This window comes from Cajanus cajan, chromosome 7 (genome assembly GCF_000230855.2).
Source record: "Cajanus cajan strain Asha chromosome 7, NIPB_CcT2T_4, whole genome shotgun sequence".
NCBI classification, from domain to species: domain Eukaryota; kingdom Viridiplantae; phylum Streptophyta; class Magnoliopsida; order Fabales; family Fabaceae; genus Cajanus; species Cajanus cajan.
Genome location: NC_138523.1, coordinates 14412166 through 14431270, shown reverse-complemented (window position 1 = coordinate 14431270; position 19105 = coordinate 14412166). Strand labels below are relative to the sequence as shown.

The following is a 19105-nucleotide window of genomic DNA, read 5'->3' as shown; positions in this document are numbered from 1 at the left end:
GTTCAGTTCTAAAATAGCTTAATACATGTGTTTAATTTTCATGGATAAAAAAAATAGTATAAAAATAATTTTCTTTCAAAATATATTCCGTGAATATAACTATATAATGTTGATTTGAAACAACAAATCAAAACAACATAACATTAATTTATGCTGTATAGCCAGTATAGGTAATATATACGTATAAATACTTGTGAAGAACATTATAATCATGACTTTTCTCATCTTGTCTGTTCCAATTGGGACGCTTAGGTCTCTTTAATTTTTTTCTTCTCTTTTTATATATTTTTTTAAATTACATTAATTATATTTTCTTTAAAATATTCTTATTTAATTAATAATTTTTTTAAAATAAATATAATAAATGTTTAAAATTATGGGATAAAAACTCTCTTTTATTAAGATTGGGAATATATAGATATTTCTCTTTCAAACATTAATTATTTAAATTATCTAATTTTTTAAAAAAGTGTAATTTAATTGAAACATCAATCAATAACGAAGTAGTATTAATAATGCGTGGAACTAGCTTAAACATATAGGACCTTTTATGTCCCCACAAAGAAACTAAGAAAGATGGGAATTAATGGTTGTCATGTCTCGGGTAAACTCTTTCAATTCTTCAGTAACTTCAAAAGGAGTAGAACTCTACAACAATAATCATTTTATTTAAAATAAGATTTTTCACAAGGTGTTGTTGTACCATGATTGGTGGAATATTATGTCAATTAGCTCAAGGCTTTATGTTTTGACAGGGTCTTCAACAGTGAACCTTATCACCTTTGGAATGAATTGTTATTTTCTCTACTAATTATTTAATGACTAATAAGATTTATTATCTATCATATTTAATTTTTTTTTTAAATCTACCTATTTGCCTTATGGTATTGTGTCTAGTCACACATATTTACTTTCTCTTCACTTTCCATTTCTTGTATGCATGTGGTTTTTTTTGTTGGAAATAATTTTAATAAAGCACAAAAAAGTAAATATTTAGATTTACCAATAAGATCAATATCAACAACACAATAAATATTATAAAATTAAAAACAAAACAATCAGTAACAACTAATTAAACACAAAGAGTAAATTAAAATATTAAATAATAAATTTAGAGTAACTTAGGTTGAAACACGTAAAGCATTATCTTTAGAGAAAAAAACGCTCCCATTATTGCACTAGTAATTTTGAGTCTTACAGTGTACTCATCTCTCAAGATACGTCAACCCGTTAGACCGTTCGAGTGCAGTGAAAGATTCTTGAACCAAAGAACATTACTCCAAAAAATATATTTTAGTAGTAGAAATAATTTTGAAGGAAAGATAAATGAACTTGTTATGTGTATATTTTCTTTTACTAGTAGAAAAATAGATGTAGTCACTCGTAGTTGTTTAAAAAATATTATTTGTTTATTTATTTTATCTTGGAAGCCAAGAGAGAGATGTTCAAAATGCAACACTTTCTTCAAAAAAATTGCAACGTTACTATGCATGCCTTCGAAAGGAATACATAACAAAAGGATAAGGATATTTTTCGGGATAAGAATATTTTTCGGGAGAGTGAACGTACGTGTGATTTATAAGCCCTATTATTTATATATATATATATATATATATATATATATATATATATATTAAATTAAAAATACTAATTTCTAACACTTTTCAATATAGGCTCTATATTAATTAGTCTCTTTGTGATATCAATTTGTCTACTTCGCGTCTTTGCTTCTCACCAAAATCTAGGAACAAAGAGATGAGTTATTGAGAGACAAATTAAAGGAAAAGGGGAATGGATTATACATAAACAATGAGTTGTTGTCATCCTTGACATGCTTGATTGACGAACATACACAAGCCTTTCCAACCTTCCTCTTAATTTGCATAAATGTGCAAAACAATCAAAAGGGTGCATGCAAATCAACTGTTTATTTTTTTTAAGAAAATCAAAGGAATATACTAAAAAAGGCCACAAAGAGTGACCCATAAAATAAAATGGAGCCAAAAGCATAAAAATGAGGCCACGGTTGCTACAAAACAACAAACAGCTTAAAACACAATTAAGGATCAAAGGGAATCACGAATGTACTATCACGTCTACCAACTTGCAAAAGATCAACTGACTATAATTTTATGTCACTTTTGAATATTTTTCTTTTCAAAAATACTTGAAGATAAAAAAAAATAAAGTAAATTTCTCTATAAGTGTTAATCAAGCTAACTCCCTTGGACAAAGATAGTGATCTAGTTGCACAACGTCTATCTTTAATGATGACATCATGTTAAGGAGCCAAGTCCAAAAGGAATCAAGAAGGATAGGTTAAGCTTATAGGAAGAAGGCTTAAGTTCTTATTGAACTTTAGGTCATTTTTCATAGTCTACTTTCTCTTCTTTGTAAATATTTTCCTTGTAAATATTTTCTTAATTTTGACTTTGTATTTTTGGGTAAATAGTGTATAAATTTATTTCCTTGTAATTTTTTTACGAGTGTAAATAATATTTTTGAGGGGTATAGCTAGAAAATGAGATATTTTCTTATTATTAGGCTTGAATAACCTATGAGAGTGGGGATGTAGGAACCCCTTGTTGGACATCCACTTGGTGGACTATACCTTTCATGGTCCATTCAAGCTCTAACAAGTCACATGTGTCACACCTAGTCACGCTTTTTAGCACCTTACCATGTGTCATCATCTCATTGACACTTCTATATCTAAGATACTAACATCTAGTCACATCTTTTACACCTTGCCATGTGTCATGCTACAAGTGTCTCTTATAGATCTAGAATTTTACTTCTTCTTTTACCACCTTTGGTTCCCCCACCCAAGAACCCTCAATATTCAATCATGTGATTGAGTTTTTCCTTATCCTCCAACTCACCAGTAAGTGGAAATATTTTGTATTCAAATCCACCTCCAATAGCCATTGAGATATAGATTTTTGAGATAGTAAGGATTTAGTATAGACCACCACAAATCATAACTTTTCTTGTAATTCCACTCTCATGTGTTTTTCCTCTTCATTTAGCCTTATCATTTCTTCTTTTAAATCTAGGTTTTTCATTTCAACCACAATTTTGTTATGCATGCTTTGTAAATTTTAAAAATGTGTTGAATTCCACTACTTCAACTTCTGTTTAAGAAATTTCAATTTCTCCTTTAAGATGAAAGCACCCTAATCTTGTACTTGTGTGTCTCTCTAAGATTGTTCAACAAACCCTCTAAACTCTATCCTCAAACCAACAATCCAAAGTCCTAAAGGGTTTTGGGCCCAATCCACCATTGAAATTGTTAGCAAATTGGGGCAATGATTTGAGATATTTTTGTCCAAGACTAATTGTGTGCTTCTTAGCCATTCCATTAACACCAACACCCTGTCGATACAAATTTTTGACCTCCCATTAGGCCTATACCAAGTAAATTATGTAACACCATGTTTTTTCTTAATTATGTATACTTGTGATATATGTAATTAAGAATGCTATTTTATGTTGTTTTATTGTTCTTAGCTTATATGGGGTAGGAGTTAGAGTTGAGATAACTATAAGATTAATTTATAGAGGATATATCTTAAGTGTGTGAGAGTTGGTTTAGGGAGAGTTGAGGTATATAAGACAGATTCTAAGAAATGAACTCTATAAGTTTATAATTCTGGAATTTTAGAAAGAAGTTTTTTGAAGCCAATCGAGTTCGATCTTCGATTCGATTCCATTGAAAGATCTTTTTTCTTCTCCTGGTTGATAGTTGGCATGGTAAAAGTTAAGATTCAAACTGAGGAGCTTCTTGAGTTTTGTTCCCTTTTTCCTTATTTTTTGGAGCAATTGAGGTAAGGGAAACTTCTTGTTTGATATTTTAAGTTGTGAAATGTTGATTTATGCCTTGATAAACATTTTAAGTTGAATTTTTGAAGATAAAATTTGGTGTTTTCGGTGAAGAATGAAGAAATTGATGATCTTGATGTACTTGATGGTTGCATGTGACATTTTTTTTAGTTTTTGATTTGTATAACGATAGTATATGACTATTTCCGAGTTACATACATGAATCTTGTATTCATTTTTGGATTCATGCATGTTTTTTGGTTTGATTGCTTAAAGCGCCTATGGGGGTCACTCAAAGTGAGTAAGTGAGGCCAATTAGAGAGTTCTCTGACTTGACTCACTTTGAGTTCTTGTTGTGGTTGCTTTGAGCAAATTTTAGTCGCCCTAACCTAGTTTTTGATTGCACTAAGCGAATTCCATTCACTCCAAGCTAGTTATAGGGTGCTCTAAGAAAATTCTAATTGCTCCAAGTGAACTCTAGGGTGCTTGAAGCGTCTGTTTTCCTTTTTGATATAATTTTCCCAACTTATCTTATTGAGTTGGTTTCTTTATATGATGTATGATGAATCTTATATCAAAAGAAGATCTTGGATCTCTCATAATATAAGTTTTAAAGATGATAAACTTAAATATTTTTCAAAGAAAAGTTTTTTAGATCATACTATAAGATGAATTAATATAGACATGTTGTCTCCTAGATGAATCACTTTGTTTGTAAGACAAATGGATTTAATATATATCATTTATGATGTTTGATAATCAAATCATATTTGTCTCTGATATTTTTTAACAGGTAGAAAGGAATAAAAAACTTCTTGAGGTTAGCGGAAAAACACATAGAAAGGGGGTTGAATATGTGTGTGTGTGAACAAAGGTATTTTAAAAACATTTTTGCAAGAGTAGTACTCTCCGTCCATTGCACTTTTGAATATCAGACGATTGTGTAAAGCTTGCTTAACTTACTATCAATGCTTCTGAAGGATTTATCGTCCACTAGGGAAAATGTTTTGTAAAGATATTAATTGAAGTTCTTATATTTTCCTTTTCAAAAGGGTTTCATTTAAGGATAAGTGACAGATGAAACTTTCAGTGTAATAAGTCTGTCAAGCAAAGTTAGCGTCTTCGTCTAAAATTTGTTTTAAATATATATAAACGTTGGATGAAGTCTTTCACAAAGGATTCATCAAAAAAGAATATTTGCGTCTAAGTAGGTAAAGGAATGCAATCATTTTATACTGGTTCACTCAACTGAGCTACGTCTAGTCTCCTTCAACTTGAAGGGTTCCACTAGATATAAAATGAAGTACATTGAGTATTATCGTCTACTCCTGGACCTGTGTATTCTCGACCACTCTTGGCCCTGAGTATTCTCGACCACTTTTGGCCCTGAGTATTCTCGACCACTCCTAGCCCGCCAGCTTCACTCACCAGCGCTAGTATTCTCAACCACTTCTGGTTCAAGTATTCTCGACCACTTCTGACTCGTCAACTTCACTCACCAGCGCTAGTATTCTCAACTACTTTTGGTTTAAGTATTCTCGACCACTCCTAGCCTGTCGGCTTCACTCACCAACGCTAGTATTCTCAATCACTTCTGGTTCAAGTATTCTCGACCACTCTTGGCCCGTCGGCTTCACTCACCAAAGCTAGTATTCTTAAACCACTTCTGGTTCTCCAAGTATTCTCGACCACTCCTGGCCTGTCGGCTTCACTCACCAACGCTAGTATTTTCTTATCAGCCACTTTTGGCTAGTAGTGAGTATTCTTTGACAAACCCCTCCGGACTTTACAAGTATTCTTTTCCTAACCTCTTCAGGCTTTACAATGTTGACAAAAGTATAGTCGAGTTTGAGTGTTTTTTAGTTACTCTCATTGAGAGGATATATATATGATCTATACTCATTAAGTTTTGCTACCTTAGTTTTACAGAGACTTAAGCTTGAGTGTTTGGGTTACTCTCATGGAGAGGATATAAGGGTTTACAACACTCACTAAGGTTTAGTTCACCAATGACACCTTAACCACCTTAGTCTACGGAGATAAAAATACAATATTACATTGTACATATGACTTACGAATGCTCATCTCTGGTCTCCGTCTCGTGGGCTTAATATTACTCATTTAATTTCAATCAGAGAGCCCAGTGCAAGGCATATAATCATTCTTTCGTTACTTCTTGCCTCACTTTTTATGATTTGAAGTTGTGGCTTATATACTCATGTGAGTTCTGCCCGTTGCTTGATTTTGAATATGTTTGTTGACGTGGAGCTTCCGGTTGCATATGCCCGTTGAAGCTAATATAGTTGTTTATGACTAGTTTGATCCTTTCATTTAATGCATTTGGTCTTGCATTAAATGTTGCTTCCTATTTTTAGACATTGCGTGTATTCTTCTCTATCCTGTTGCAGTAGTGTTTGACTTTATCTAAGGCTTAGAAGTTGTTTATCTTTTTCTGGTCATGCAACAACATAGCAGTTGTCCTTTTCTGAAAAAGTAACGCACTTTTTCTGACACATGCATGCTTTCTATTTTTACTTGTCTATTTTCTCTTTCTCCCTTTCCTTTGTCGTAGAGATCTTCTTGTATGAATGTAGACGATCTCTGAGTTTTCCTCTGAGACTTGATTCTTCGTATGTTTATATGACAATCTTTGTATTCGTTTGAGTTTAGTTCTTTGACTCTTCCTTGGTCTGATTAAGAGTGTGACTAGACAAAATCTTGTTTCCATTTAGAGTGTCTCTCAGTCCATGCTATCCTTCGTCTGATGCATGGTTGTCCTATTTTTGTCTTTAGACATATGCCTCGTTTGATTTTCGCTTTAGCATAGTTGTGCTAGATACTTCTTTGTTTGAGTATTGTATGATCATCTAGTGCATACTTGTGTTCCAACTATTATTCTCTTGACGCTTGGTTTCCTAGCTTTATCTGTCTCGACTTGTCTAATGATGTCTTGCCTTGATTATTCCTTATAGGCGTCTAATACCTTGGTGCCTTACTTTGATAATAGTAGTCTTCGTTCTTATGCTTGATTTCTCATCATCTGAGTCTTTCATCTGATTTGTACAATCTCCATAAGTTGTGACATTTAATGCTTCTGCTTAGGATTAAATGTTTGCTTGTTGAATCTGCACTTCTTGAGGTCTATTGTACTTTCTTAGTACTGTTACTGCAGAGGTGTTGTCTTTTCCTAGTTGATAGTTGTACTTGCTCTGACACATGCTGCTTTGATTTGTGAATACACTACAAAAAAATCAAGTTTTAGCGACCACCAAAATCGGTCGCTATTTAGGTAAATTCAGTCGCTATTTCATTCAGCGACCGAAATAGCGACCGAAAAAATCCGTCGCTAAAACCCTGGTAGCTATTTGAAATAGCGACCGAAATTTTTTCCGTCGCAATTTAGCGACCGAAAAATCAGTCGCTAGCCAATAAAAATCCGTCGCTAAAATTTTGGTCTCCTAACTTCTGAGACCAATTTTGCGACCGAATTTTTTGGTAGCAATTTCCGTCGCTAATTTTTATATTTATTTAATAAAAACATTTTATAAATCAGTCGCTAAATCGGTCGCTAAAAAACTAAAATAGGTACGAATAAAATCGGTCGCTATTTCGGTCGCTAAAAAAACTAAAATAGATACGAATAAAATCGGTCGCTATTTCGGTCGCTAAAAATCTAAAATAGATTCGAATAAAATCGGTCGCTATTTCGGTCGCTAAAAATTTGAAAACCAATTATTTTGGTCACTATTTCCGTCGCTAATAACTTGAATTAGCTACAAATAATTTCGGTCGCTAATTCAGTCACTAAAATATACCAGTATTTTTAAATTCTTTTTTAATTATAAATTTATACCTGTTAACGAATATGACACTACTACAAGAAGCATATTTTACATCGGTTCTTTAAAGTCATTTACATTGGTTCTAAAACTGATGTAGAATAGAGCGACGTAAAAAGTGTATATATTTTTACATCGGTTCTGGAAAACCGATGTAGATTGCATTTTTTTTTATAAAAAAAATATGCTTGTTTTTGGATTTTTTTTTTTGTATATATAATGGACAAATATTGTCAATCAAAATAAAATGCGCCATCAAATTACAAGCTTTATTTTCTTATAGTTTTAACATTCAGGGCCAAACATTCAAGGGGAAAAAAGGTTTACTAGCAACCTCTCAAGTTTCAATAACAATACAAAATAAGATGTAGCCATATATAGGAAAAGAATATCATTGTGGAACCCTACATCACCGTACTGCATCACGTGAGAGCCATAATATGCACCTCCATATAAAGTGTTATCTGTAACCCAAAAACATAGTAGTAAAGGTATCAATCACACAACTCTTAACACATACCAATGTTTGTCCATAAAATTAGACCAAGAATTTAACAAAAACAACAACAAAAATAAATCTCACTTATAACTAAGAAATCAAGGAATTGAATTATATTCTTCAATTTATATCCTCAAGAAAGCATAACAATGAAATTAAGGGTGAAATTCAAGATGCAAGAGGGCACATATTCTATGCTCTGCTGGTTTTTTTGCTTAACTTGAGAACTCATGTGACATTCTTACAAGTTGCTCTGTACCTGTTCATGATGGCAGTGCAAGGGTAAATAATTAGTAAAAGGAATTTATTTATACCCACCTGTTCACATCAACAAAAACATTGCTAAACAAAATTTTTAATTTATTATTAATGGATTATTAACTAAATGAAAAATGAAGAAAGGTAGTCAAAAATAATTTCATTGATATGGCTGTATATTATGGTTTAGGTGTTTCTGAAATTTTTTAAAAAACAAAAGAGTTGGATAAAGGTGACTTAACAATAAAATGAAAACAAAAGTTATTTCACCTTTTCTTGTAAGTTATTTTCTTTCCGTGGAAAGTTTTTAATGGTTACAAACTGATGGCTACCACCTGCAAGGATAGGTTTATATTAATAATTAATTATATAAAATAAAATTAACCATTTTTACAAGTTTTTACTTGTGGAGTACTTAAACCAAAACAACCAGTAAACAAAAGCTATAGTGTTATACTATACTTTACTAATTATTGGCAAAAAAAAAGGCTCACAACTAAGGTAAAAAAGAATAAAAAAGGACAAATGTGTGTTTTGTGGATTACCTTTTCAAGCTCATTAATTTTAGAAATTGAAATTAACGATTCAGCTATAAAAAGAAAATCCGATTTATATTTAAAACAAAAGGTTTTAAGTGCAAAACTTTATATTGGTTTTATATTGGTTTCCAAAACTTTATCATCAACAATTGCTGACACCTAGTAAAATAATATATAATAATCAGTCAAAGTAACCAAATTCATAAAAGTGCATATTTATAATCAAAATTGAAGCAAAAGTACCTTCTGCATTTTGTCAGCTTCATCTTCCTTTACAGTAGCCACGGACTGCGGTTTTATATTGGTTTCCAGAACTTTATTATCAACATTTGCCGATGTATAGTAAAATGTATATGATCAGTCAAAGGAACCAAATTTAAAAGTACATATTTTTCATCAAAATTGAAGCAAAAGTACCTTAAGCATTTTGTCTGCATTGCCTTCCTCTGTTTTGGTAGTTATGCTCTATGGTTGTGTATTGGTTTCCTGAGTATTATTATAAACACTAGCTAACATCTGGTAAAAAAACATAATAGATAACAAATTGGATCTATAAATTATGATGAATACAAGAAACTTTATTCAAAAATCAAAGCTGAGGCCTCAGAATGATATCAAGTGTCGCATAATATAAAGTTTGAAAGCCAAACAAAAAAGTGAGACATGATGTTAGCACAAATACCTTGCTTTAAAGTTGTAATATACACATTTCTAAGGCAGACTGAAGTTCAGAATTCAACCTATCTGCATCATTTCCAATGCTGGATGCTTCAGTTAAATTTTGGAGGCATCTCCTTAAATGCTTAATGAGGTCAGATATTGCACCAACGATTGCAACTGAAGTATGCTGCTTCACATTTTGTGCAAGCTGCGTGGTGGTGTTAATAATATCAATCTGACGGATAGGCTGCTTGGCAACATTCTTGTGATCCAAGTGCTTGACCAAAATGGATAGTAGAAGATGGGAGTTATCTCCTGGTGTTCAAAAAGTGATAATCAATTAATTATATAGAAAATTAGATAAAACTGCATACTTAAAGAAAATTTATAATAGTGAATTTTTTACAAGGCTACCTGATTCTGCTAGAAGGGATTGCAAATAAATCAAAACACAAGAAGCAACTCCCTTTTCAGAAGACCAGTGGTTATCAATATCAAAATTATGAAAAGTGGTTCAAGGACACGCCACACAGTTGAAGCTTCCTTTGCCAATTTGGCCATATTATACAAGCAAACCTTTGACCAATAAGTAGGATCTTTAGCAGTATCCCTGTAGAAGTAGTGAACCACTTTTCATAATAACCAAACCTTTGACCAATAAGCAAATCTTTCATCCTTCTCAGCCTCTGCACACACACACCCATCAAAAAAGAAACAAAACCCACGATTCCAAATCCAAGAAAGATCAAAACTTTTTCAAGAACCGTCCATACCAGGGAGTCGGGTGCAGTATTTTCTTCGCAGTTGATACAAGGCAGAGGCAAGGGAGAGAGGTCGGACACGCTCCTCCGGAAGGTGGGCGGGAGGGGCGGGAGGGCGGAGGGTCTGGGCGGGCAGCAGGGGTCGGAGACGCAGCGGCGGAGGACAGGGGAGGAACGGCCCTTGGTGAGGAGGGAGTGGAGGTTGAGGGGGACGTGGACGGCGGAGAAGCCGTGGAGGGAGAGGTCCTCTTGGTCGCAGAAGAGCTTCTTGGCGCTGGGCTGGGCGGAGGAAGAGGGGGAGCGGCGCTTGATGGGGGCGACGGCGAAACAGGGCGACGGCGGAACAGGGCGCTTGATTGTCCTCGGATTTAGCGGCCTCCGCGGAAGCATCCTTCTCCGGAATCTTGGAGGCCGGTGGCGATTTGGCTTCGTGGAGCGGAGGCTTGGAGTCTTCTAGGATTTCGGTGGCCATGGATGGGGGAGGGGGGACCAGAGAATTGGGAACCCTAGCGGTGAGAAAAACCCTAGAATTGGAGGGAAAAGGAATACTAGCTCACTCACTCACTCTTTCCCCCTTCTTTTTTGCTTTTCTCCTGGCAAAACTACTTACTACTAACCTAAAAAATAAGAAAATGGAAATTAATTAATTATAATAAATTAAAATATTATAAAAATTATAATTCAAATCAAAAGAAATCAAAAGTATTAAATACATTAAAATATTATAATTAAAAGAAATCTAGTATTAAATCAAAAGAGTATAAAAATCATAACTAAAATTATAATAAATATTTTGATATTAAATATTTGTATTAAAGAAATTATTACAGATTTTAAATTTTATTTATTATGTTTTATAATCAAAAGATATCTAATATTAATTCAAAAAATTATAATAATTATAACTCAAATCATAATAAATAATTTGATATTAAATTTATTATATATTAAAATTAATTAAATATTTTTATCAAAGAAACTGATACAGATTTTATATTTTATTTACTATATTTTATAATCAAAAGAAATTCAATATTAAATTAAAAGATAATAAAAAAATATAACTAAAATCATAATAAATTTTCTAATATTAAATTTAGTATATATTAAAATTAATTCAATATCTATATTTAAGAAATTGCTACAGATTTTAAATATATATTTTAAAGTTTTTATTTTATTAAATTAATTGAAAATAAATTATATTTTATCATTTTTTAATAAAGTAAGTGAATGATAATAAATTAACTAAAATTTTTAAATATATTTTAATTAAAAATATTTTTTTATCAATACAATGACTAAAAGTATTATAATAAATAATGAAATTAAATAAATTAAATCTTATAATGATTATTTTTTAATAATACTAAATTAAATATTCTAATTATTTTATAATAAATTAAAATAAAAAGATAATAAAATATTTTAACTGGTATTTCAAATAAAACACATTAAAATATTATAATCAAAAGAAATCCAGTATTAAATCCAAAGATTATAAAAATCATAATTAAAATTATAATAAATATTTTGATATTAAATATTTGTATAAAGATATTGCTACAGATTTTAGATTTTATTTATTATATTTTATAATCAAAAGATATCTAATGTTAAATCAAAAAGATTATAATAATTATAACTCAAATCCAGATAAATATTTTGATATTAAATTTATTATATATTAAAATTAATTAAATATTTTTATCAAAGAAACTAATACAGATTTTAGATTTTATTTACTATGTTTTATAATCAAAAGAAATCCAATATTAAATTATAAGATAATAAAAATTATAAGCTTCTGTATTTTATATATATATATATATATATATATATATATATATATATATATATATATATATATTACTTTCCCAAAGAAATCAAGTTGGTATAAAATTAATTTCATTTGATGATAATTTATTTTAAAATATTAAAATCTAGTTCATAAATAATTATGACAAATAGAAATCAAATTAAATAGGAAGTTAAAAGATTTCTTATAAATTTTTCCCTGTTGAAAAAAAAATACTCCTAAAACACTGATGTAGCTACGAATAAAATCGGTCGCTATTTCGGTCGCTAAAACACTGATGTTTCACGGAACCAGATATGATCTTTCATTTTTCTTTTATAATCAAATTTGATTATGATATGAATTGATACGTGATTTTTTTGCCTTTAATTTATTTTGTAATCAGATTGGCTAATTTTGACTTGAAGCAACACATTAAAAGAGGCAATATATTTTGATCATTTATTTCAATAAAAATTTAAAAACAAATCAGCTATACTCACTTGCTCTAACTTTGATCTGAGATCCTTCATGGTTCTCAAAAGATGAATTATTCAATATTTATGTTTCTCCTTCTCTACAGCAAGTAACTGAGCTTGCAACTTTAAGGATGAATACTCTAAAAAAAATCACAACATTTAATTTGTGCTTAATTTATTTAAAATAAATAAATAAATAAACATTTATTTTAAAATTTTAAATATTTGTATTTAAGAAATTGTTATAGATTTTAAATACATATTTTTAATTTTTTATTTTATTAAATTAATTGAATATAAATTATATTTTATCACTTTTTAATAAAGAGAGTGAATGAAATAAATTAATTAAAATTTTAAAATATATTTTAATTAAAAATATTTTTTTTTATCAATATAGCGACTAAAAATATTATAATAAATAATAAAATTAAACAAATTAAATCTTATAATAGTTATTTTTTATTACTGCTAAATTAAATATTCTTATTCTTTTACAATAAATTAAAATGAAAAGGTAATAAAATATTTTAATTGATATTTCAAATAAAATATATTAAAATATTATAATCAAAAGAAATCCAGTATTAAATTAAAAGATTATAAAAATCATAACTAAATTTAAAATAACTAATTTCATATTAAATATTTGTATCAAATAAATTATTACAGATTTTAGATTTCATTTATTATATTTTATAATTAAAAGATATTTAATATTAAATTAAAAGATATCTAATATAATGTTGAGGATTTTTCAAAGTTTAGAAAAGATATTATATTATGTATATATATTACTTTTAATATTTTACAAAGAAATTAAAGTGGCACAGCGGTACCATGCGTGGCCCATAATCTCCATGTCCATAGTTCGAATCCTAACTTTGACATTTTAATAAAAATTGCCACATCAATTGACATTTGAATGATAAAAAAAAAAAAAAAAATGTTTTAGCTACTGATTTTAATTCGGTCGCTAAAATATTCAAAAGTTTAGGATTAGCGACCGAAATAAAATCGGTCGCAATTTTTTTTATATTTATTCAAAATCGGTCGCTAATTCCGTCGCAGATCATGCTTTCATAAAACACAATTAAATAGCGACCGATTTAGCAACCGATTTTCTCGCTACCACCCAAATCCGTCGCTAATTCAGTCGCAAAATAGCGACCGAAAATTTTCGGTCGCTAAATCGGTCGCTATTTTAATCAGTCGCTAATTCGGTCGCAAAATAGCGACCGAAAAATTTCTGTCGCTAATTCGGTCGCAAAATAGCGACCGAAAAATTTCGGTCGCTAATTTCGGTCGCTATTTAGCATTTTTCTTGTAGTGATAAACGCCCGTCCATTTGTCTTTTCTTTCTCCTTACACTTTCATGACTTCATATGTTCTTCTGAGAGTGTGGATGCTAGGTAGTTTGTCGTATTGTGTTCTTCAACCACAGTCCAACATTCCTGATCTTCGTCTGTGTGTTTGAGTCTCTGTTTGGTTGGTTGCATAAGCTTTTCGACTCCGCCTAGGATGTTTTGTCCTCGTCCATGATTTGATGTCTTGTTAGCTTTTGTCCTTCGTGTAGGTGTCTTTGTCTGATGTATTCCCTCCGTTTGCCCAGCCTTTATCCAATGCTTGACTCATATCTCTTGATTCTAGTATGGATGTATATTCTTTTCAGTAGTTTACCTGTACTTATATCTGAAACACTAACACACTTGTTAGTAATAACAATATGTATTATATTTGTCTCATTCAAAACCTTGCTGGGAATTGTTTCAGTCTTCGTCTGACTTAACAATCTTTCCCTTTTTGATGATGACAAATATAATTGATCAACTAGGTTTTAGATATACTAAATCAGACGTATTTGCAAGTTCATTTGATTTCTCCCCCTTAGCTTATGCACTCCCCCTTACTAGGTTGTCTCTTAGCAAGTTTGATAAAGTGATCAATTCTTTTCTATTTTTCCCCCTTTGTAATCATAAAAAAGAATTATATGCGAGAGTAGTTATTAATTAGTATAACCGTACAATGGTATTTTTGGTCGAATCATGAAAGAAAAAAAAACATTTTAACATTCAGTCTATCGGGATCACTATGCATGAATTATGTGCACTTAGTTAAATTGTATTAATATTTTAATTATCAGACGTACATGATATGGAATAATATTTGTATAATACAAACTTACTAGCATTTTTCTCATTTGTAGTAATCAAGATAGATGAGTTTCTATGGATATTCAAACATCAGAAAGACTTGTATAGTAAGCGAGATGCTTAAGGAGAATTTTGTAGTTATGAGTAAGGTGATTTATACCCGAAGAGAAGAGCATTAAATTGATTATGAACATGTTTAACATGAGGGTTGAAAGCACTTTTCTTAATCAGACAAAGTAGATAAGACAATGGACGCAATCCAACATCTGAAAAGTTATTTTATGCAGCAGAAAAGGATAATTCCATTGAGCAAATTATTTCACATATCAGCCAATAATTCTAGATAAGAAGAAGTAAATGTATTATTGACTAGTTTTAGATTTACATCATGAGAAATCTGCACATAGAGGCTTTTAGCATGATTATACCTATTTTCTTATTTCTTCTACGGTGAACCTAAGACACCTCTCCCCTGTGAGGATCTATTTGAGCAGGGACGCCTTTTTAGGACGAGAATGAGGGAACGTCTACTTGATTTCTAGCAGAAGGTCATTTTTATGGAAGTGGCACGTTCATTTAGTTTTTCCTGCTGATGAACTTGCCTCTCCCTTATTCTGCCAAAGCCCACTCCTCATTCTTCTTGTACTTCTACAACACCGACTCTAGAACAATTGTTTTCACTTATTTGTCCGTTCCAGGTTGCGTCTTCTTCTACTTGTTCTGACGTAGAACCCTTGCTTTGAGAAGGTTGGTGTGTATCGAACACCATTCCTTCTATGAATCTTTGAGGATCATTCGAGAGGACATAGTGCATCAATACCAAGTTAGTGTGAATGACACTTCTAGTGTGGATATGCCAGAGTATCCCACTTTCCTCCATTTGGTTGATATTAGGGTGATGCTCCATATACTTTTCTGGCTTTTCCCTCGAGGTGAAGGTATAAGTGCAAGTTATGGCTTTGTGTGTTTTAGCAGGGTTGCTATGCTCATCCATTATAATGGATATCGATCATTTGGGAGAGAGTGGAGTATAGGAAATCTAGGAGAGCTTTTGAAGTTCTAGGGTGTGAGTTGTGTTGTGATTTCTTAAAGCTCTATGGGTTTTTATAGCCGGAGAAAGCCTCGAGATTCTTAATTATTTTTTTAAATATATAAATTACATGGCACTTATTTATCTCCTCGTGTAGAGTAACGTGCGGCTGCACTTAATTGAAGATAAGGGAGCTGTCTTTTCCTACGATGCAAGAGTGACGGTCATGCTGCCTATTGATTGACAAGCATATCTATTAATAATGTGGAACTTTTGATTATGCATGACAGACACGCCTTCCAATTATGATTATTATCTATTTGGGGTATAGTAGATAAAGTTTACCAATTCAGAACTCAGATGATCATGCAAAATAGAGTGGCATTGAGTGGTGATTTTCAGACCTAGTGGTTTCTTACTCATTTAGAGTGATGACTAATGTAGTGTCTTGCTACAATTGTTGTTCTAGTATGTTTAAGATGAATTTGCATGAGCACACATAATGTTAATCTATCAACCATAATTTATACTCACAATATAAATATTATGTACAGTTGAGGCGGAAGTTTCGATACTAGATTTACCTATACTAGTTGTTCGTCTTCCTGTCTCTTCAACACTCCTTCGTCCTTTATTCTTATGTGGATCGTAGTATTCCCCTGCATTGTTAGATGCTCAATCCAAGGAGTCAAGCTATGATACCAATTGAGGCTAGCGGAAAAACACATAGAAGGGGGGGTTGAATATGTGTGTGTGAATGTTAAGTCTCAATTACACTTCTTTTTGGACAAGGCTTGTTGAACAATTCCACTCATTCTTTGAACCATTGCAATATAATTGTTCTCTTTTTGGTTCATTTTGTGTGCAGATATAGCTAACCCATAATTTAGCTAACAATACCCTAATACACCTCATTTTTGTGCAGGTATTGAGCTAGAGAATTGAGGATTGAAGACCCATAGGATTGGAAACCTAAGGAGCTAAGGAGCAGAGAAGAATGACTGCGCCGGGCGCAAGATGACCCGCGTCGAGCTTGAGTAGAACGGAGTGCCTTATCACTGCAAGTCATATATGCGCTGGGCACAAGACTACCCGCGTCGGGCGTGATCGAGGCAGAGAGTGACTCAAACTCTCTGGAAGACATTGCGCTGAGCGTAAAAGGAAATTGCGCCGGGCGTGTCCTCATTCACACATTGGACGCGTTTTAGGAGCTGAGGAAGGGATTCCCAGAGCTTGAGGCCGTTCGTGTGTGGATCTTTCCTTCGGTTCTTCATTCTCTCTTCATCTCTATTTTGTGTTTACCCTCATTGTTTTGAGTGGTTCTACCCATTGTTTTTTGGGGTTAGATGTAACCAATGAATTCTATTGTAATCTTTACGTTTTTAATGATATATATACATGTTATTCATTCATTGTTGTGTATGTTTCTATTCTTAATGCTTGCTTTGGATTGAATCTCCTTTGCATGATATAGGTTCCATTGGGTGTTGGAAAATAACCATTGAAACTAGCTCTGAAACAACTGCCTAGTGGGAAATGTATATAGGAATGGAGTTTGGCCCATTAGTAGTCTTAAACCCTAGCCCGTAATGCGGGTGTAGATATTGGGTACTCAAGGAATTGATATTCAATATCCGCACCTAGGCTCTTGCTCTAAGGGATTAGGTTTGAGTAAACTTATGGGTTGACTAAGTAATGTATGTAACAAAAGATTAAGGATTCATTAGTCTGACATTTGGTGAAATCTGACCCCACAATCTCACAAAAATCATAATACCATTTCTACCCTTTTTCCACTCACAACCAAATATTTTTATAGTTAACGTTCCAGTAGTTATACTCTTCAATTAATCTTCACATGACAAACTACAAATTGAAATTATTCTTTACTCACGAATAGTCAATAAATGCTTATTTTACCTACTAATCCCTGTGGATACGATAATTTTACTACTTGAACGGCCGGTATACTTGCCGTGTTGGAGACTGTTGATATAACACAAGTGATTTAAAGTGATAACAAAAATAGTTTTAACGGAAATCTCAACAGTGAACAAAGGTATTTTAAAAACATTTTCGCAAGAGTAGTACTCTCCGTCCACTGCACTTTTGAATATCAAACGATTGTGCAAAGCTTGCTTAACTTACTATTAGTGCTTCTGAAGGATTTATCGTCCACTAGGAAAAATGTTATGTAAAGATATTAATTGAAGTTCTTACATTTTCCTTTTCAAAATGGTTTCGTTTAAGGATAAGTGGCAGATGAAATTTTTAGTGTAATAAGTCTGTCAAGCAAAGTTAGTGTCTTCGTCTAAAATTTGTTTTAAAGATATATAAACGTTTGACGAAGTCTTTCACAAAGGTTTCATTAAAAAAGAAGATTTGCATCTAAGTAGGTAAAGGAATGCAATCATTTTATATTGGTTCACTCAACTGAGTTACGTCTAGTCTCCTTCAACTTAAAGGGTTCCACTAGATATAAAATGAAGTACATTGAGTATTATTGTCCACTCCTGGACCTGAGTATTCTCGACTACTCCTTGAGTATTCTCGACCACTCTTAGCCTTGAGTATTCTCGACCACTCATGGCCCGCCAGCTTCACTCACCAGTGCTAGTATTCTCAACCACTTCTGGTTCAAGTATTCTCGACCACTCCTGGCCCGTCGGCTTCACTCACCAACGCTAGTATTCTCAACCACTTCTGGTTCAAGTATTCTCAACCACTCCTAGCCCTTTGACTTCACTCACCAACGCTAGTATTCTTAAACCACTTATGGTTCTCCAAGTATTCTCGACCACTTGTTGAGATTTCCGTTGAAGTACTTTTGTTAATATTTGTAAATTCGTTTAATTCTATCAACGGTCTCAAACACGGCAAGTATACCGGCCGTTCAAGTAGTAAAAATATCGTATCCACAGGGATTAGAAGGTAAAATAAGCATTTATTGACTATTCGTGACTAAAGAATAATTCCAATTTCATAGTTTGTGAAGTGAATTCAAAGATATGACTATTGGAATGAAAGCTGTAAATAAAGATTGGTTTGTGAGTGGAAAAGGATAGAAATGGTATAATGGTTGTGTGATGTTGTGGGGGTCAGATTTCACCAAACGTAACACTAATATATCCTTAATCTCTTGTTAAATTCATTGCTTAGTCAACCCATAAGTTTACTCAAACCTAATCCCTTAGAGAAAGAGCCTAGGTGCGGATAATGAATATCAATCCCTTGAGTACCCAATATCTACACCCGCATTACGGGCTA

The 19105-nt window shown here is 32.1% G+C and overlaps 1 protein-coding gene across 2 annotated transcripts; it reads right to left on the bottom strand.

Annotated features, from left to right (window-relative positions):
* Nucleotides 1-7870: 7870 nt before the first annotated feature.
* Nucleotides 7871-12165, bottom strand: LOC145950159 (uncharacterized). Of its 2 annotated transcripts, XM_083061161.1 has the most exons (6): nt 10032-12165; nt 9640-9932; nt 9375-9473; nt 9201-9271; nt 8689-8753; nt 7874-8125 (listed from the first exon to the last, which is right to left on the bottom strand). In XM_083061161.1, the coding sequence occupies exon 1, from the start codon at nt 10766-10768 to the stop codon at nt 10118-10120; it is 651 nt and encodes a 216-aa protein (XP_082917287.1). In that variant the 5' UTR covers nt 10769-12165; the 3' UTR covers nt 7874-8125; nt 8689-8753; nt 9201-9271; nt 9375-9473; nt 9640-9932; nt 10032-10117. The 2 variants fall into 2 exon arrangements, with proteins under 2 accessions (XP_082917286.1, XP_082917287.1); XM_083061160.1 differs by having other exon boundaries at nt 7871-8125; nt 9375-9932.
* Between the last annotated feature and the right edge of the window lie 6940 nt (nt 12166-19105).